General features: G+C 42.5%; 1 protein-coding gene across 1 annotated transcript in view; it reads left to right on the top strand.

Moving 5' to 3' along the window:
* Nucleotides 1-21,615, top strand: part of SUPT3H (SPT3 homolog, SAGA and STAGA complex component) — a 91,660-nt gene that overhangs the window by 4,189 nt on the left and 65,856 nt on the right. Inside the window, exon 3 of the mRNA XM_056856380.1 lies at nucleotides 752-888. Within this exon, the coding sequence (XP_056712358.1) occupies nucleotides 752-888 (137 nt within the window). The remainder of the gene's footprint in view (nucleotides 1-751; nucleotides 889-21,615) is intronic.

Genomic DNA, 21,615 nt, shown 5'->3' with positions numbered 1-21,615 from the left:
TATTCTGTTTGCATGAAAAGAGACAACTTGTTTTCTCTGGCCAAGTTATCTTAGAAGATGTTTTCCCCCTTTGACATCCTTGAGCTCCTTAGAGGCAGAGCACGGTAAAATTGTCTTAGTGTAGAAGGGGGAATTATGCCTTGGGTTCGACGCTCCCTTGACCCACACTTTTCTGATCCGAATTCTCAAAATCCTATGCATGGTGGTTGTTTGCCCCAAAGAAAGTCCTGGAGTATCAAGAGTAAGTTTTTGTACTGCAGAATCACCAGCAAAAATCCGGAGTGTCTGAGTCTCTGCCTTTTGACAATGCTGCTTTGTAATTGATTGTAGTCTGCAAAGGATGTAGTAAAAGGAATGATAGGCTTGCCTATTGGAAACAATGGGAGAAGCAGGAACACCCATTGAAGATAAGGGGAAACAGGAATGCCAATTGACTTGCATGGGCTCCATTGAAATACATTACAGCACAAAAACAGCTGCAAAGAAAATGCGGAATGGATTTTCCATAAGGTCATTTGGCCCAGATGGACTACTCTGGCACTGGATTATCTGCACCAATGCAGGTAAAAAATATCGCCCCAAGTTTGCAACTGCACTACGGGATAACGTTTAACATCTTAAAATGTCTCTGCATGTATAGATATATTGGTCTGCTGTGTCCATTCACACTTGCAAATGAAATTTTCTGACAATTTTTAGCAGTTGCACCAAAATCCTATCGACAATTGCTTTCCCTTCACGTTTCTCTCAGACAAACTCGGCAGTGGCAGCATCAACAAACGTCAGAAAATCGCTCAAGACTTCCTTATCTCTATTGATCAGACGGGAGAACTCTTGTCTTTGTTTGACGACGATGAGGTTGATGATGTGAAACAAGAGAGAATGGAGGTACGTTCTGGGCTTCATCCTACTCATGCATAAACAGAGTAGAGGACAATTTGACATCATCGAATTAACCAGAGGACATTTACTCTAGTTTCCTGCTCTGTGAAAGTAAAAGATGAGGTGGTGCAGTCCCCACATGCCAGCTTCGATTTGTATATAGGACCAGCCTAAATCACTGACTGAAAAGTTAGATTTTTAATAGGATCATCCAACTCTTATTATGAAAGAAGGCATTTTTTCCCATTACTGTTGCATACCAGCCAGTCAAAGATAGATACCAGGCTGTCAAAGATAGGACATTTTGGAGGACTTTCATTCATAGGGTCGCCATGAGTCGGAAGCGACTTGACGGCACTTAACACACACACACACACCAGCCAGTCCCTGTACTCTTAGCATAGCCTTAAGCCTGGAGGAGAGGTATGATCAATGAAATCATATCATTTAAAAAACAAAGGAAGTATAAATTAAGCCAATTCATCCCTTAGTGCCTTGTTCTACTTTCTGATAGGGTTGTTGTACTAAAGATTAGGCAGGTACATAGAAAGTCCCTTGTGGCAGAAAGGAAATCATTAATGGCTGCATTATGTTTCTTATATCACTTAATTAAAACCTACCGGTTTTCTAGCATATCGGATGAGTATCTAATTTTAGCTAACATTTTAAAACCCTCAACCACGAAGTGGGGTCATATTGACCCAGAGGAGTGGGGAAAAATTGATAAAACTTTCAATTTTGTGCAACACCATGTCCTGCATATTCCTCTACCTTAATGAGATCATTTGCCCTGTGGTGTTTTTTAAATGCGCCCCCCACCATTTTTTGAAAGTTGTATTGTATGCTCTGACACAGTGATTTTTACTGCGAATTGCACTTACCATAAGTGGAAGCTAAAATTAGCAAACGGTGAAAATGGCCAAATCAGATTTTCTTAATTCTTTTATATTTTGTCACTGGTGTTTTTGCTCGTATTCTATTTCTTTACTGCCAAAGAAAATCAGTGGTTGATCTTTTTTCCTTGGCATCTTGTGGAATGCTCCGAAGTTAGGGTTGCCAACCTCCAGGTACTAGCTGGAGAATGTGGGGGTCACGAAAAATTTGGCAACCATAAATGGGAAAATTATATATATACCAAATAATTGCTTTAAAATAAATTTCTTTATGATTTATTATCAGTAAATGTTTGATTTGTATACCTATTTTATATACCTATATATCCGGGGTCATGTAAAAATTTCTCGAGCGAAAAGGGTCACAAGTGGAAAAAATTTAAGAAGCCCTGGTTTAAACCAGGCTATAGCATTCCATTTGTTCTAATGCAAGCTTTGGTGAACACTAGCAAAGTTCACTGTTAACCAGGTTTGCAAATTGCTTGCAATCCTTGATTCAGGTAGTATCTGATTGGGTATTGGTACAGAGAGCATGCTAACCCCTGATTAAGATCTACAAGAGAGAAGGTGGGGGTGCCAGAGAGGGAAAGGGGACAGAATGCACAAGACCATATTCTCTTTCTGATTTCTGAATTATACTTAAGAAATCAGTAGTGTTATTTCTGTACTGAATGAGAGGCAAAAGAAGGGTTTGGATAGGATTCAGGCTACTTCTTGTATTTTGGTATCTTGTTGAATATCTTATTGACTCTGAATTTATGCTATGGATGCATATAGTGACATGCTATCTGACCCAAACTGGTCATCATAGTTGGCAAGCAAAAACAATAACTACAACAAACATTCAATTTCCAAAGTACATATGCTATTGATTCTTTTTAAAAGGGTTGTATGAAAATATACAAGTGGCTGGAAAAAAAATGGAAAGCGTGGGCAATACTTTCTCAAAAGTTGGTTGGTCAAGAAGGGATTCTGTTATTGTAATGTTTTGTTTAAAAAAAAAACTTTGACCTGGGATCTTTAAAAAGAAGAGAAGGGCTGAAAGCATTGCAGGAAATGTACTCCGTTCCCCAAAAGAAGATGGTAGTATGTATAGTGGTATAGTATATCCTATTTACCCTGTTTAGTAGAATATAGTTTTTGCATGCGAAGTTTTGGAGAAAGTCCAGTGTGCTCTTTAAAATCTTTAACAACCTTCTTTAAAGAATTAGTGTGCTTAAATCATGAACTGTGATCTAAGGGCTATGTTCCTTTTAGGTATCAATTACCTCAGAAATGTGTGGTTATCTTGGTTTGGCCAACTGCAAATGGTTTCAGTTCCACTTTGCCCTGGGCCAAAAACATGCTAAGTTGTCCAAAGCAGATGATAAACATGTATTTCTGATGTCATTATGGCCCAAACAGGATATGATTGTTTAGCGGTATGGTTTCACTTACAATGAATTATACAGAAAGCAAATATTGTTTGCGCTGTATTTCTTTAAAACCTTTTTATTTGGGTGGGAGGAGGGGAGCTGAAATCATAAATTGTCGTTCAAACTGAATGATGTGTTTTGGCTTCTACAAGATACATCATGTAGTTGCATCGTTGACATGCCTAAATGTGCCGCGAGGACTCTAAAATATTAGCAAACCAGAATAACTTATTTTGATTGGAAAATATCACCGTAGCCCATTGGGGTACGTTGGGCAGGATACATTACTGTTAGCTTTCATCTAAGATTAAGGAGATTTGCTGCTACAGGGATGCAAATCTCTATGGGAATAAACAAAATTCAAGCATCGGTAGCATTCAGAGGTATAAAAGCGACCGAGAACAACAGGAGACGTTTAGTGTTGATTTAAGGTCTTGTGCTTAGGTTGAATTTAGGTCCTATTGATTTACATTTTAAATACCAGCCATAAGCGGCGTTGGGAGAGAGGTGTACCACAACGAGATCTGGCTTAGCAATTTGACAAATGCCTTGTATTCCAAGCCAGAAGCCCTAATGATCTCTAACGCTGGGCTCAGCTACTAACCAGAAACGTATCAGCAACAAAATATGCCAGATACTTCTGGACTCTCGACAGCAGGAAAAAGTGCCGTTCTGAACTTCAGCCTGCTTCTACTTTAACAAGCTCTCAACTCAGAAGTGCACTAAAATAAACAAAGAAGCCAAATCTGTTGAAATGATTTAAGACAGTCTTTCTACTAAGCCTGGACTTTGTCCTTATGTTATGCTGAATTCCATGTCACACTGACGGGCTCAGTGCAAAGTACTCTCAACGGAGAGCTCCGTTGGAGAACAGAAGCATCCCCCCCCCAAAGCCCACTGAACGCCCCAGTATCCTGCTTTTAGTGAGGGGGGTCTCAGGAGCAGTGGAGAAGACATGGGAAGTTTGCAGTGGGAAGGGGTAATTACTTTGTGAAATGAGTGTATGTCCGCAGAAGACAACCTCTGGATTAGGGTTGCCAACTGCCAGGTGGTAGCAGGAGATCCCCTGCTAATTGAACTGATCTCCAGCTGACAGAGATCAGTTCACCTGGAGAAAAATGGCCGCTTTGGTAATTGAACTATATGGCATTGAAGCCCCTCCCCTTCCCAAACCCCGCCCTCCTCAGGCTCCACCTCAAAAATCTCCTGCCGGTGGCGAAGAGGGACCTGGCAACCCTACTTTGGATCCAAACCCCTGTCTTCAAAATCAGGGCTAATTTCCTCAGGCATAATCTCCTCTGCCCTAACTTGGATAGCCCATGCTAGCCTGATCTCATCAGACCTCAAAAGCTAATCAGGGTCAGCCCTGGTTTGTGTTTGGATGGGAGACCACCAAGGAAGTCCAGGTTTGCTACACAGAGGCAGGCAATGGCAAACTACCTCTGAATGTCTCTTTCCTTGAAAACACTTCAGGGTTGCCATAAGTAAACTGTGAATTGATAGCAGCAGCAATGATAATAATAATAATAATCCTCCCTCCTGATTTACATGCACAGATGAGGAATTGGGGATCAGCCCCCGGCGAGTAAACTTTCATGTCACCTAATTTCTAGAGCCGCATTTTGCAATGAAGTCAGTTCATGTATTCAGCCGTGAGGTTACTCGTTATAAAATGATAAGGAATCCAACGGTGCTCTATGAGCATGGACTGGTGTTGAAGCCACACCCCTCTCTTTTGCAGCTCCACATATTATCTTGCAGCGGAGAGCCTGTGCTAATGAAACTTAGCCCATCCCTGGCACCATCTGAATGAACCCAAATGGGCTGGTGAACCCAAATGGGCTGGCGTCCTTAGCATTTAACCGCTTAGGCCAAAGGCTCCTCAGGCAAAGGATGACGCCCACCATGCGCTGCTGTGTTGTGCATTGATTTGGTCTGGCTCGTGGTACAACACTGATACACAATTATCACAGGCCAGAGAAATTTAGGAGGCCCCAATGCATTCACGCACAAAGTCTCATTGAACGTCACCGAGATCCTCCAGTGTACAGTTCTGATGTAGCTTTTTCATATGAAAGGTTCTTTGTCCGATATAAGATTTCTGCGTTACGATGCGATCAAGAAAAAATATTTTTAAACGCAACATTTTAGGTTAAAGTATTTTGGGAGGGGGGAAAAAAAGAACCATTTTACAAATGGGCTTTACTGTAGAAAGTCTCTCTCTCTCTCTCTCTCTCTCTCTCTCTCTCTCTCTCTCTCTCTCTCTCTCTCTCTCTCTCTCTCTCTTTCTCTCTCCAGTCCGTTTATATAAAATTACTTGCTGTCATTTGTTTCATAATGGGGATCCTTCTCCACCCCTCCCTCCACAGGAAAAAAGGCCTTCCCATCAGAAATCTGAACTGGAATGCAAACAATATCGCACTCTGTGAATGCTGCATTTCAGTTGTTATTCCCAGTGGATTAAAAGGAACACCATTCATCTGTCACTCTGCCTGCTAGTTTAGGGATATATTTCCAACTCTTGGGTGTTACACAGCAATAATTCAGCAGCAACAGGCACCATAATGCTTTCATAGTACATTTCATGTTTGAATAAACAGTAAGCTGAACAGAAGAGAACAGAGTCCCCCGTCCCCCCCGCCCCCAAACAGGCTACATGCCAAACAAAGTTGGTGCTCTGTACCGTTTGGGGATAGCCGGATAACAAAATGCGCAACTTCATCCTGCAAAATTTGCCATAAGGTGGTACGAAGAATGAATTCTAAGCTCATTACTTGAAGACCGCTCTTCTGCTAGCAGCACAAATAAGTGATTTCAAATGTATTGTTTGCTTATGGGACTGGAAGCTTTTGATACCCCCAAGGGCCGATTGCTTTTCTTCCTCTCTCATAATACCAGAACGCGGGGTCATCTGCTGAAGCTGGAGGGTGAGAGATTCAAAACAGATCAAAGGAAGTATTTCTTCACACAACGCATAGTTAAATTGTGGAACTCCCTGCCCCAGGATGTGGTGGCAGCTGCCAACTTGGAAGGCTTTAAGAGGGGAGTGGACATGTCCATGGAGAAAAGTGGGGTATAAAAACCAACTCTTCTAAATATCAGCAGTCGGTTTTGACACTTGTGCTGATTTAATACAACAATTTTACAGACAGAGAATATCCTGTTTGCCATGGGGAAGGTAAAAACCTCAAATAAGAGTCATTGGTAAAATTCCTTCCTGGGACAGCTGAACTTCCACTTGCGCGGGGTGATCCCATAATCCCTGTGGGTTTCTTGCCCCCAGCTGCAGATTCCAGCGTTGCATCTCGTGTTGTACTTGAGAGCTTCCCAGCCCACGTGCACAGCTTTTCAGGAGAGGCAACAGGAAGGACCGAGGCGAGAGAGATGTTCACTGTAAAGACAACTCCACCCATAATTCCCAGGGCTTTCCTTCCCCTTCTAAAATGTTGTCTGTTGAATGTCATCATTTTACAACTGTGTGAAGCGCAGGCAGCCTCTTAAAGGGTAGATTGTCAAGGGCTCAGCTTGTGTTGTGCGTAGCTACCTGTTCCTATTTATATTACACCAACAACAAAAGGGGGAAAATTTAACCCTAAACACCAGAATTTACCCCAAAGGTCAAGAAAATATAAATAAAAGTAAAAATCCAAGGCCCAAGGTTATGCACTCTAAAAATTATGTGAGTACAAAATATGTATACGTTTATTTCAGGATAAAATCTAATGCCACATATAACACATTCAGGGGATTGCAATAGCCTACCAAATTGACATGCTCATATAACATAGTAAGACATAAAATAACACAATTAGACTCTGGCTATATGCGTTTCGGCTATACAGCCTTCTTCAGTGGTCTAAGCAATCAACATTCCAATATATTAAAAAATCTTTATGACTATGTGTGTGCTGTTATTGCAAAGTAACATTTAAAATATAAAACTGCAACCCTTCTTCCTCTTTTTTATTTATTTATTTACTTACTTTTCACATATATAGCCTGCCCTCATTCCCAGTCAAACTGGGCTCAGGGCGGGTAACAACGTCTAAACCCACATAAAACCATAACACATCAAGATTAAACCACAGCAGTCATAACAATTATTAAACAACTATGAAACAAGATGGCATTCAGATACAACGGTGGTAGCCACTATGGAACTGGGCAAGCAGAGATTGCACCCTCACAGATAACAGAAGTGGGAGGGAGATGGGGTAGGCCAGCAATGATGGACAACCCGCGGCTGCCCTCGAGGCCTGGCGGAATAGTTCCGTCTTGCAGGCCCTGCTGAACTCTTTAAGGTCCTGCAGGACCCTGATGTCACTGGGAAGACTATTCCACCAGGCTTATTCCACCAGAAAACGAATCCTTGTGTATGTATCCCTCTTAAATGAGGGGATGTAATATTGCATCCATAAATACAATTATCACTATCTCATAGTCAAAGAGTATTCATAAAGTCTGGAGTTGTAAGCAGGAAATAAGGTCATACCTAAGCATGCCTAAAGCCCGTTCCGTAGCCACCTGTGCCTTTCATCTATGCCTCTGCTGCTTGCGGGGTGGGGCATTCCACCTGGGCGTGTAAGCAAAAGTATGGGCAGCAACTCCATGAAAAATCTGCAGAACTTTTAATCAGTTCTATATATCCTTGCCCAGAATGCAGTGTTTGTGTGTTTGTTTTTGAGAGTGCAAGGTATGACCCTGCCTACATGGATTGGATTTTGTAACTATAATTATAACTGTGGGCACGTGAAAGAGTGCAGCCACCCAGTGTGGTGTAGAGTGTCAGAATAGGATCTGGTAGAGCTAGGTTTGAATCCCTACTCTGCCACGGAAGCTCGCTGGGAGACCTTGGGACAGTCACACACTGCTAGCCTCACCTTGCAGGGTTGTTTTGTGGATAAAATGGAGGAGAACCATGTAAACTGCTTTGGGACCCCCTTGGGGAGAAAGGTAAGGTATAAATGAAATGAAATAAAGAAATATCGTAAAGGAGCTCTAAGGCTAATTGGAGTGGGATTTCGAGTTCTGCTAACATTGCCAATATGAGGTGGAAACCAGGTTTGCCAGAGCTTCAACACTTAGAACCGGGGAAGGGGACTCTTCTGCATATAGAACAGAGGCCGTTTATGCATGGGAGTTTTACCTGAGGTTCGTTGCTGGCTGGACCGACGCTTTCCTGTTGGGCATCTATGCACCAGCAGTCTCCAAGCTCAAATCCAGTCCCGCTCCTTTAAATGCTGCTTTGTAATTGGCTTACTTTGTAGAGCTTACTGTAAGAGAAACCCCCCCCAAAAAACCCAATTGCCACATAAAAAAGCATTTTAAGAACAAAAAACGGAGTCATCTGAAAGGGGAGGGAATCCAAGCCTCGGTTTTGAAAAGCTTTTCTTCTGCTCAGGAGCTCCGAGGAAGCAGGAAGTATTTGAATCCCCGCCTCTGGACATGCTGCTTTGTAATTGACTGTGAGTGAAACCAAGCTTGCATGTCTCACACTTTGCCTTCTGCATGGGGATTTCACCTGGGCTTTGCTCAGGGAAGAGAGAAGAGTTGGGTTAACAGAGGGATGGGAAGTCCCAGGATTTGCACGGGCTGGCAGTGAGGTCATCACTAATGGACGGAAAACTCATGCATAACAACCGATTCAGACTAGGGACAAACGTGAGTGAAAGTACCCATGCATAAACGACCAGAGATCCCTAAACTGATGCTTCCATGGGTTACTTTTCTTTACCAGCTGCTTGACTCTCAGACATAAAGATGGGGATTTAGAAGACTGTAGCTCACATCGCACACTTCTGTGATTTGCTGAGGGGCCTGGTTGGGTTTTTCTCCTCTAAGTGACTTTTGGAAATATTTTTAACAATGTTTGCTTTTTAAAAAAAAAAATCAAGACAAATCTGTGCTTTTACATTCTGCCTTTTGTTGCCCTGATGACTGGATTTTAAGGGCTTTTGTACTTTTGGAAAGTGGAATACAGTATTCTCAGAAATGATGAATGGCCAGATATCGAATAACATGGATAGACTTAAGTCTTCATGTTCTTAAAAAAAAACCTTTTACTAAATGTATTACATTGCACTGATGCTCCAGTATGTCTTAATGCAACGGTAATTAGGAGCAATACTGATTTGTCATGGTTAGATTACACAGTCATTAAAATAAGTAAGATATGAGCAGTTTCTTGGTAGTATTGTTGCCAGCTCCTGGTTGGGAAATACCTGGAGATTTTGGGGGTGGAGCCTGCAGAGTTTGGGGAAGGGAGGGACTTCAGTGGGGTATAATACCATAGAGTTCCCCTTCCAAAACATCCATTTTCTCCAGGGGAACTGACCTCTGTCTCCTGGAGATCAGTTGTAATCCCAGGAGATCTCAAGCCACCATCTGGAGTTTTAAATTAATTCATTCATACATATTCGATTCACGTAGTGGTTCATATACGGTACAAAAGACTTCAATTTCTGACCAGCGACCCGAAGGGCTTCTTACTATCTCTGACCAGCTATCAGAGATAGTAAGAAGCCCTTTGGGTTGCTGGTCAGAAATTGAGGTCTTTTGTACCGTATATGAACCACTACGTGAATCGAATATGTATGAATGAATTAATTTACTACTGAAGAAGCCATTGCGAAACAATCACGAGATCCGGGAGTGTCGTTTTGTCTTCTGTACACATTTTTTTGAAGCAACGGTGGAGTAACCGCATTGTGGAACTTACCTTATTTGGATTTTAATTTTTGTTTTCCTTGGAACGACGGTGGATTAACCACATTATGAGACTTACCTTATCTGGACTACCACGGTGAAGGAACCGGTATTTTTTTCCTTTCAGCACGGACTTTATTATATTGGCTTGTGTTATGTTTGTCATATTTGCGTTATTACTTTAAGGCCATATTTAGTGCTTGACCTATACCTTGTTGATTTATGCTTGATTATTACTAAATAGATTTCTATTTCTACTTATATTGAGCTGTGGTGCTGTTTATTATTCTCAACTAACGTTATTCAGCACACATACCAATTGTTCAGTGATTACCATCTGGAGTTTGGCAACCCTACTTAATAGTGGTAATCTGTGATTGTGCGGAATGTGCCAAATGAAGAAGCCATCTGAAAATTTTATGATGCCCTGAATGTCAACTTGGAATGGCTGCCAAGTTGGAAGGCTTTAAGAGAGGAGTGGACATGTTCATGGAGGAGAGGGCCTTCGTAAGAACATCAGAAGAGCCCTGCTGGAGCAGACCAGTGGTCCATCTAGTCCAGCATCCTGTCTCACACAGTGGCCAGCCAGTTCCTCTGGAAGTCCAACAACAGGGCATAGAGGCCGAGGCATTCCCCTGGTGTTGCCTCCTGGCACTGGTATTCAGAGGTTCACTGCCTCTGAAACTGGAAGTTCCCTTTAGTCATCCTGGATAGTAGACACTCATAGACCTCCATGAGTCTGGGACACCTGGTTGGGAGTCCTGGCCTTCCAAGATGAAGGAAAAGAACATTCTTATTCACAGACAATGTGTCTTCAGAAGCTTGTAGCAGTCACCAAGGAGGCACCATGTTAAATTCACTGCACAAAGAAGTGGCAGAGACCATAAGATTCCATGCATGGTGGTTCTGGGGTGCGGAGGTCTTCTCCTCCTTTCCTGTAATGTCATAGTTTGGTGCATTAGAATACAGGGTTGAAAACCCTGAGGTGCTCTTTAGGGACAGCCCATGTGTATCATCACAAACTTAGGCATTTTGAGTCTGATGTCTCTGCCTAGTTGGCTCAGTTCAGGTTGGTTCCTATGCTTAGCGTTCCTTTCCAGAGTGGCTTTTCCAATCTATGGACTGGGGGTTGGCAGGGAAGGCCCTGCCGCTTGTGGGGTGGGTGGCACCATCAAAGCCACGGGCAGGGCTTTCCCAGCAGCATGAAACAGCTCCACCTCAGAACCACCAAGAATGGAAACGCACGGTAAGTTGAAACAGTTTCCTTTTTCCAATTTGTCAGCCCTGTGGATTAGTCCAAATGAGTCTTTGATGCTAACGAGTCTTTGATATTTTCTCATTTGTTTTAATATTTTTTGGTTTGTGTATTAAGATTGAGACATATGCCACTTTCAGGGTACTTTCTTGTACCAAAATAAATAAGTACCTCACACACAACTGTTTTAGGACGCCTCCTACAATGCATGAAGCACCCTTAAATGGGAGCCGTGCCGCCTACTGTCTTCACAAAGCATGTGATTGTGACCTACATTTTTAAAAGAAACGAAAAATAATAACATCCCAGGCAGTACCTCCATGTAAAACAGTTTCCTGTGAATTGTAGGAAGTGCTCATTAAAAGTCAAGTTTTGGTCTGATCAAACAAAGGGAGGATGAGCCCTTTTCTGTGGCCTGGATTTTATTTCCCAAGGCTAACAACCATTTCCAGGACTTTGTCAGGCTTCTAACTTATTTCTCTCCCTATCATTGTCAGATGGTATTAGTTAAAGTCTGTTCATCCACTTGTGTGGGATTCATGTGCTATAATATACAGCACCGATGACAAGAGGACCGCTCTAGTGGGGGTGTTATTCAAAGCGCTCGTAGATTCTCATAGGCTGCAGACATCTGCAGAGAAAACATTATGCTACTCGCAGCATCTGCTAATAGTTCTAAGCCCTGCCGAAAAAACCAAATCAAACAATGTTGGGGGAAAAGAAAAAGGATGCGCACATGACATCCGCTTTAAAATAATTAAAACTATTTATATATGCCAGCTATGTCGGTTCATACAGATGCTAATGGCCTTACATCCAGTAATTGTAATGCCTGTCTTAAGGGATAGGGTAATTAAGCAAATTCCCAAATGTATAACTATGAATCTCTCTATTACGGGTGTGCACCATTTTTTCTGGTATTTTTTGGGTTTGGGTTTAATAGATGAAAAAGAAGAAGAGTTGGTTTCTCTGCCACTTAAGGGAGACTCAAACCGGCTTACAATCACCTTCCCTTCCTCTCCCCACATCAGATACCCTGTGAGGTAGGTGGGACTGAGAGAGTTCTAAGAGAGCTGTGAGTAGCCCAAGGTCACCCAGAAGGCTTTGTGTGTAGAAGTAGGGAAACAAATCCAGTTCACCTGATTAGCGTCTGCCGCTCATGTGGAGGAGTGGGGAATCAAACCCGGTTCTCCAGATTAAAGTCCACAGCTCCAAACCACCGCTTTTAACCACTACACCATGCTGGCTCTCAGATCCGGAAATTTTGTAGATGATACTCAGAATCTCAAACAGAACCTGGAAACTAAATGGTAACCCACGAGGGTTGCCAGCTCCGGATTGGGAAACACCTGGAGATTTGGGGGGTGGAGCCTGAAAAGGGTGGGGTTGGGGAGGCGAGGGTCTTCAATGGGTTATAAAGCCGTAGAGTCCACCTTCCAAAGCGACCATTCTCTCCAGGTGATATCTGTCGCCTGGAGATCAGATGTAATAGCAGATCTCTAGTCACAACCTGGAGGTTAGCAACCCTGCAACCAACAGAGTGACTCCAGAACAGTTGTAACGGTTTGTTTTTGTACAGTTGTAAGCCACCTCGAGAGGCAGCATGGAAATATTCTAAATAAATAAATAATATGCATAATCCGCCTAGCTTCCAATGGGAATCAAGCTGTGGCATTTCGTAGCAGCTGGAATGTCCAGGTTGTTTTCGAGGGCAGGCACACGTAGAGTGCATTCTAGTACTTCAGTGGTTCCCAAAGTGGGCAGTACCAACCTCTGGGGAGCGGTGGGATTACCTAGGGGGGCACTAAGAGGCAAGGGGGCAGTAGGGGGACGCTAGAGGTGGGCCCCTTCAACTGTGTTGTTGGGTAGGGTAGGGGGAGCTGGGGTTCAGTTTGTGGAACCAAAGGGGTGGTGTCCTGAAAAGTTTGGGAACCACTGTAGTAGTGTATCCTTGAAGATACTGTGGCGTGGATCCCCATGGCCAGATCTCAGCCTGGTCTAGGAAGGGTCAAAAATGGTCGGCGGATCTGTGTCTTTGAAAAAGATGCCCTTCGGAATCCCGTATCATCTGAGCAGTGATGAGGCATCTACATTTAACCCTACTCCATCAGAAGGGCTGTATGGTATTCCAGAAATGTACTTTAACATATTTATTTAAAATATTTTTATCCCAAACTTACAATAAAAATATCTGAGATATTCAAGAAAGATAAAATCCTTTTTAGCAAACCTGTATTGCTTTATATGCCTTCTGTGGGGTCAATTGTGTCCCTCTAGTTTATTCCCCACTCCAGTTTTGATTTTTGTTAAAAAAAATAAGGTGATTACTGGAATATGATAGTTTCCCACTTCATTGAAATGGATAGGAAAAAGAAAAATGTCTTGTGGGTTATTTTTACCCCAAGACACCAAAATATTTTGTCTTGTCGTTGTAATGTTAGATCATTTACATGCTACATACAATCTTAGGTAATTGAATACAAGCAGTTCAGAATTTACAATTCAATGCAAGCAGTGTCATATAAGATCCCAGTGCATTTCTGGTAAAATCTGACCCTATAACAAAAATCTCTTTTAAAAGAGCACCATTAGCTTAATCTAGTATATAACACACCATGTGTCTGTGCAAAACAAAACAAAACAAAAAATCTATAAAATGCTATATTGTATTGTTTTTATATATATAACGTTTTACCTTTCCCTTTTTTTTCCTTTCTGTACCCTCCCAAATATATAAATAAAAAAACCCTTTTATCAAAAAAAAAAAAAAATCTCACTCCTGCAGTTTCAGTGGGTGTGTATCCAAAGGCATTTTTCTGCCAGTGGAAGAGGAGGCCATTTTAACCGATTCCTTCCTTTCACTGAAAACCCCCAATTCACCCCTCATGTGCTTCCTGAGGGTCCCTGGTACCGCCAGAGCAGCATTTTGGGGAGTTCGATGGGGTGCAGCAGGACAGAGAAGGGAGGAAAATGTGGCAGAAGTGGACGGACTGAAGAAAATCACCTTTCAATCCAACTCAATGCTCCTTGCTTGCCAACACATATTAACACAGTTTCATTCCATAGTGTTTGGATGTAGAGCCACCACCAAGGAGGCACTGTTAAGCATACAGGAGCTCACCTTGCAGCTTCTCTCCTCCCCATTCTCAAGTTTCAAATAAACTAGGCAACATGTTAATATGCCATATTCTGTTTTTACAGAAGAACTTTAGAAGTGTTTTTATTTCACATTTATGTCCCGCCTTTCTGCCCGCATAAGAGCCATCAAATTAAAATACACATAATAATAAATACACATACATACATAAATAGACATACATTTTAAAACCATTAAAACCAACAATCAACAACACATCATTAAAACAAAACCAGTGCTAAAATACATATAAAGACATAAAAACAATGATGAAAACAAAGCGCAGCGGGGTCAGTTGGAAGTTTTAATTGCAATCGTACACTTTTAATTGTGCAAAAAAATTTAGTTTCAGGTTTATTGGGCCCAATTTTTTTCAGGAAACCTGAAATAAGTGAATACCCATAACTGGTAAATATGGGCATTCGGCTTATTTTCAGGTTTCCTGAAAATTTTTGTCCCGGGGGAGGGTCATTTTTCAAGATAGAGCCCCCAAATTCACAGCATAGCTTGAAGGAACTGTCCTCGCACAAACCCCAAAGTTTGGTGATGATTGGGTCAGGGGGTCTAATTTTATGGGGTTTGCAATGATTGTGTATGGAGAAGGGACAGCCTCTTCCGGACCCCATAAAATTGGACCCCCTGACCTAATCTTCACCAAACTTTGGGGGTCGTGCAAGGAGAGTCCCTTCAAGCTACACTGTGAATTTGGGGGCTCTACCTCCAAAAAAGCCTCCCAGGAGAATTATAAAAGTACTTACCTTTTTAGACTTGTTGTCAGTAATGGCCGCTGGTCTACTTCCTTCATTCCCTCATGGTCGATTGCCAGGTTGCTGTTAATTATGGGAAATTGAATTCTTAAGGAAGGAAGCAAGGGGCCATTGCAAGTGTGGGAAAACTCAGTTTCCCATAATTAACAGCAACTTTGTAATCGACCATGAGGGAGGAAGGAAGGCTACTAGTCAAAATGAATACTAATCATGATGCATACCTATTCTCTCCAGGATCAGAGGAGCACACCAATTGCATTAGGTGCTGTGGAACACAGGCAGGATAGATGCTGCTGCAGTCGTCTTGCTTGTGGGCTTCCTAGAGGCACCTGGTTGGCCACTGTGTGAACAAACTGCTGGACTTGATAGGCCTTTGTCTGATCCAGCATAGCTTTTCTTATGTTCCTATGCCTGTGCTTGGGTTATCAATTGCTTGACATCTTCTCACCTGGAATCAACTGAATTTGAAATTGAGTAACAAGAAACAACGTTTTATGGAATTTGGCCTATATAGGACTTGTTTGTGAGCCAAGGATTATTGTATTAAAGAGGTCAACGTGTTGTCAGCATTGAAACATACCAACATTTTAACATTAAGCTTTATGTAGGTTGCTTCCATAGAAAGTTGGAAAGTGGTTTGGAAATATTCTTTGCTGCAGCAGTTGGAAGGAGTTGGTATTGAGACAACTGTCTCATCTTCTTGAAAGCGGGCACTGTGTTATCACAAAGAGGACAAAAATCCATGATCTCACCTCAAATGCATTGCTCCTGTGAAGTGTGTTTTTACCAGAATCTTTAAACCATCTTGACAAAAATGTCTCTTTTAATGTGCTGTTTTAAAATAGTATATTACTTAAGCAAATATTTAAATATTAAATTAGCTTTTCTGTATGCTTGATGTGAATATAATTCCGCCTGCCTGCCAAGTATGTCAAAACCCCAAGCCTACTTTCATTTGCCAAGGTAAATGTTTATTTTGTTTTCCCACATAATGCGCTCTTTAAAGTGTCACCAACATACCAAATCTGATTGCTTTTTAATAGAGACACGGTGGGTTTTTTTTCTGCTTTCATTAGGAAACAGGATAAATTATCAGTAAAGCTCATGCTAATGAATCCACATATAGTTGACGGTCTTTGCGCTGCCCTCCCCTTTTAATCCTGTTGGGTTCCCCCCTACATCCCAAGGAAAATGCTCACTGGGCTATTCCTTTCCTTTATCCCTTAGAAGCTCCTTCGTCCATTGATCTTGAGCAGCATAGTTTTAAATCTGATGTTTGAGGGATATAAGGACTGAAATAAATCTTGCCACTGCCAATGTAGCCTTGGGGTCCCTATCACTTAATAAAAAAGGCTTTTATATCAGGCACAGAGGCATTGGGTTTATGTATTAAAAGAGGAGAAATATATCATGCTCTAAGATCCTCGTAGAAACATTCCGAGAGCACATGAGCTAATGAGTTATAGAGCCAGAAGCACAGGGACAAGTTCTTTCTGAGTGTGTGTGTGTGTGTGTGTTAAGTGCCATCAAGTCGCTTCCGACTCATGGCAACCCTATGAATCAAAGTCCTCCAAAATGTCCTATTTTTGACAGCCTTGCTCAGGTCTTGCAAAGTGAGGGCTGTGGCTTCCTTTATTGAGTGAATCCATCTCTTGTTGGGTCTTCCTCTTTTCCTACTGCCCTCAACTTTTCCTAGCATGACTGTCTTTTCTAGTGACTCTTGTCTTCTCATAATGTGACCAAAATACGACAGCCTCAGTTTAGACATTTTAGCTTCTAGGCTTGATTTGATCTATAATCCACTGATTTTTTTTTTTTGGCAGTCCACGGTATCCGTAACTCTCTCCTCCAACAACACATTTCAAAGCAATCTACTTTCTTCCTATCAGCTTTCTTCAATGTCCAGCTTTCACACCCATACATAGTAATAGGGAATACGATGGCATGAATTAACTTAATCTTGGTGGCCAGTGACACATCCTTACAGTTCAGAATCTTTTCTAGCTCCTTCATGGCTGCCCTCCCCAGTCTCAATCTCCTCCTGAATATGGTAAATTCAAAATTCTGCCTTGCATTATAATAGGAGTGTTAATGTTTGATCTGGCTAGAAAGAAGGCTCTAGAGAGACGAGGGACTGTCAAGAAATGGCTGGACTATTGCATTATTTTACCCATATACGAATCTTAGTTTTATATAGTGTTACCAGTTTCCAATCTTGAGGTCAGAGGGAACAGCCAGGCCCCCTTTCATCACAGTCCAGTGGTTCTTCCATCATGGTGATGGTGAAAAGTGCTGTCAAGTCACAGCTGACTCATGGCGACCATATAGGGTTTTCAAGGCAAGAGATGTTCAGAGGTGGTTTGCCATTGCCTGCCTCTGTGTGGGCTGAGAGAGTTCTGAGAGAACTTTGACTGGCCCAAGGCCGCATAGCAGGCTTCATGTGGAGGAGTGGGGAAACAAGCCGGTTGTCCGGATTAGAGTCCGCCACTCTTAACCACTAGTCCATGAACATAAGAACATAAGAAAGGCCAGGTTGGATCAGACCAAGGTCCATCAAGTCCAGCAGTCTGTTCGCATGGTGCCCAACCAGGTGCCTCTAGGAAGCCCACAAACCAAACAACTACAGCAGCATTGTCCTGCCTGTGTTCCACAGCACATAATGTAATAAGCATGCTCCTCTGATCGTGGAGAGAATAGGTATGCATCATGACTAGTATCCATTTTGACTAGTAGCCATGAATAGCCCTCGCCTCCTTGAACATGTCCACTCCCTTCTTAAAACGTTCCAAGTTGGCAGCCATCACCACATCATGGGGCAGGGAGTTCCACAATTTAACTATGTGTTGTGTGAAGAAATACTTCCTTTTATCTGTATTCAAGCTGCTCAACAACTCCTACTATATTTTATCTGTGCTTTAAATTGCTGCTAAGTCGCTCTAGGTTAGGGTTACCAGCCTCCAGGTACTAGCTGGAGATCTCCTGCTATTACAACTGATCTCCAGCCGACAGAGACAGCTCACCTGGAGAAAATTGGCAATTGGACTCAATGGCATTGAAGTCCCTCCCCTCTCAAACCCCACCCACCTCAGGCTCTGCCCCCAAAACCTCCTGCCAATAGCAAAGAGGGACCTGGCAACCCTACTCTAGGTTCCAAATTTTGGCTAAAATTGGGAGGTAATGCTTCTGTGGCCTCATCAGGAGGCCTTTGCTGACTTTCAAATTTAGGCAAGTTCCTTGGTTGTTTTCAGAACTGCAGCTTTGTATGCAGGATAGAGTCGTTTCAGGGATATTTGGAAGGAGGTAGGATAATTATGGACACAGCAGCCTGCGAGCAACTTTACAGCTTTCTTCTCGGTTTCTGGTTTGCCCAGGTTTGTTTTTCAGTGGGTTTCACTTTGCATTTCAGCTTTGAACTAACCCTCAAAATTAGTATTCTTCAACCTCACCCCTAACAACCGTTTTCTCCCAGTTTGGAACTTCTGTCACAGATGCTTGGAGTTACAATTCCATGGGGTGAGAAGGGCTCATCAAAACAAGGAAGGGATTGAGTAAATATTTTCAATAGACTTAGTTTGTGTGGGAATGTTCAGTAAAACAGAAAAAAAAAAACCTGCTGGTTTGGAAATAGTTATCCTTGAAGTGCTGGAAGAGACGAGTCTTCAACCAGGTAAGAATTATGATGGGAGGACCAGATCCCTGGGGCCATTTCAGATTGGGAAAAGGGAGCTGGGGAGAGGGAAGAAGAAGAAGAGTTGGTTTTTATATGCCAACTTTCTCTACCACTTAAGGAAGAATCAAACCGGCTTACTATCACCTTCCCTTCCCCTCCCTACAACAGACACCCTGTGAGGGAGGTGGGGCTGAGAGAGCTCTGAGAGAGCTGTGACTATCCTAAAGTCACCCAGCTGGCTTCATGTGGAGGAGTGGGGAAACCAACTCGTTTCTCTAGATTGGCATCCGCTGCTCATATGGAGGAGTGGGGAATCAAACCTAGTTCTCTAGATTAGAGTCCACCGCTCCAAACCACCACTCTTAACCGCTACACCATGCTGGCTCTCATAAATACAATTATACACACTTGCATATATATTATACATACATACAATTATACATACATGCATATGTACATTAATCATTTAATTAAAATATGTGTGGCCTCCATGTCTCTAGGGACTCAAAACTATTAACTAGGTGCCTCAGGTACAAATTGCAATGAAATAGATACTATTAATACCAATCAGCATCAAGAAGGCTGAAGTAGCTATCGCAAGACCACCAGGAAGTCTCTCCCACCCAAGTTGGCCATCTTTCCAAAATAAAAGACTTCTACAAACCTTTCTCAACATGTAGAGTGAAGGGGACCTCTGAACTACCTGAGGTAGATCATTCCACAACATTTGCCCAGTGACCAGAAATGCTCCGGAATGGGACGAGGAGTGGACCCATGTGGACCCATGTGGGGGATGGCTCAGTGAGCAGGAAACACTTCGAGGAATGTAGTTGGTACATGGGTTCATAACGAGAAATGTGTTCCTAGAGGTATGGGGCTCTGGGTCATGAATGACTTTCAGAATAAGAACCGGCACACTAAACTGGGTTCAGAAGCAAATAGATAACCAGCAGAGGTGTTGGAGATCAGATGTAAGTTACTTACTTACGTTAATGATATTGTTCATATGGCCAATTCGGTCCTGAGCAATGTCACACTGAGACCAAAATAAAAAGGAAGAAAAAAGGAACTATCTGAATAGCCCATAAGGAAATTGGTATTTTTAAAATCTTAATTGACTGGGGAAGACGTTTGGCGACTGCCAATGTAATATTAAAATCCACCCCTCCCTAAAGGACCCTCAGATTATCCAGTTTAGAGACAGATTCCCGAATAAAAGGCTTTATCCATCTGTCTCTAGCCTCGTTGAGCAAGTCACAGCTAAACAAGGAATGCTGAAGAGTGTCTATTTGGCCAGAACCACATTGACATACTCTCTCACAGTGTGCCCTGTTTAAATGACCTATTACTCCCCTGATGGGATGGCATTCAACCTAGCCAACATAAATAGTCATCTGTATCGCAGGATTATCAAAAAATCAAAATACATTGGGAGAGATTGCGGCAAGCTTTTGACAAAGTCCCCCACCAAAGACTGCTAAGCAAACTTCATAGTCACGGGATAAGAGGACAAGTCCTCTTATGGATTGAGAGCTGGCTGAAAAATAGGAAGCTGAGAGTAGGAATCAATGGTCAGTTCTCACAATGGCGGGATGTGAGCAGTGGGGTGCCTCAGGGATCTGTGTTGGGACTGGTGCTTTTCAACCTGTTCATCAATGACCTGGAGTTGGGGTTAAACAGTGAAGTAGCCAAGTTTGCAGATGACACCAAATTATTTAGGGTGGTTAAAACAAAATTGGACTGTGAAGAGCTCCAGAAGGATCTCTGCATACTGGAAGAATGGGCATTAAAATGGCAATTGAGATTCAGTGTGAGTAAGTGTAAAGTGATGCATATTGGGACAAAAAATCCCAACTTCACATATACACTGATGGGAGCTGTGCTGGCAGAGACAGACCAAGAAAGGGATCAGACCAAGAAAGGCATCAGAACAGTAGGAAAGGGGGATGCACAGGGCCTGACTTATCTATCACTCTGGCTCTCTATAATCCCCCTCTGGAGTCTGAGACCAAGACACAGTGCAAAGGCCTTCACTTCCAACATAAAGGTGGCATTTCCTCCTGGGGAAATGATCTTTGTAATCTGGAGATCAGTTGTAATTCTGGGAGAACCGCAGGCCAAACCTGGAAGTTGGCAACCCTGCGAGTCAAGCAAGCATTTGGCTTGCTAGAAACTAATCTGGGAACTATTACTCTTATTCTTTGTTTGGGTGCCCAGACCATGTGATATTTTCTGCTTTTATGTGAGAGGGCTTCATATGTTTACCTTTGGAGGTTTTATTGTGATTTTGCTTGAAACAGTTTTGCAGGCAAATGTGCTGAACGTATTTAGCAATAATACAATTAAATTATATGAATGTGAGGAAAGGAGTGTCACGGGATTCATTGCTTTCTGTTTATGCTAGAATGGTCGCACTGCCTTCTCATCTCCGGAAAATATAAACTGGAGGGTGAGAGATTCAAAACAGATAAAAGGAAGTATTTTTTCACACAACGCATAGTTAAATTGTGGAACTCCCTGCCCCAGGATGTGGTGATGGCTGCCAGCTTGGAGGGCTTTAAGAGGGGAGTGGACATATTCATGGAGGAGAGGGGTATTCATGGCTACTAGTTAAAATGGATACTAGTCATGCTGCATACCTATTCTCTCTAGTATCAGAGGAGCATGCCTATTATTTTGGGTGCGGTGGAACACAGGCAGGATGGTGCTGCTGCACTAGTCTTGTTAGTGGCTTCCTAGAGGCCCCTGGTTGGCCACTGTGTGAACCGACTGCTGGCCTTGATGGGCCTTGGTCTGATCCAGCAGGGCCTTTCTTATGTTCTTATGTTGTTAGAGGTGAGCACACTCTACATGCTCGTATTGTAGTACTTCCAGAATCCAGTTTTTGATGTA

This window comes from Euleptes europaea, chromosome 10, assembly GCF_029931775.1.
Source record: "Euleptes europaea isolate rEulEur1 chromosome 10, rEulEur1.hap1, whole genome shotgun sequence".
Taxonomy (NCBI): Eukaryota; Metazoa; Chordata; class Lepidosauria; order Squamata; family Sphaerodactylidae; genus Euleptes; species Euleptes europaea.
The sequence above is the reverse complement of the archived record's forward strand: the minus strand, read 5'-3'. Positions and strand labels throughout refer to the sequence as shown.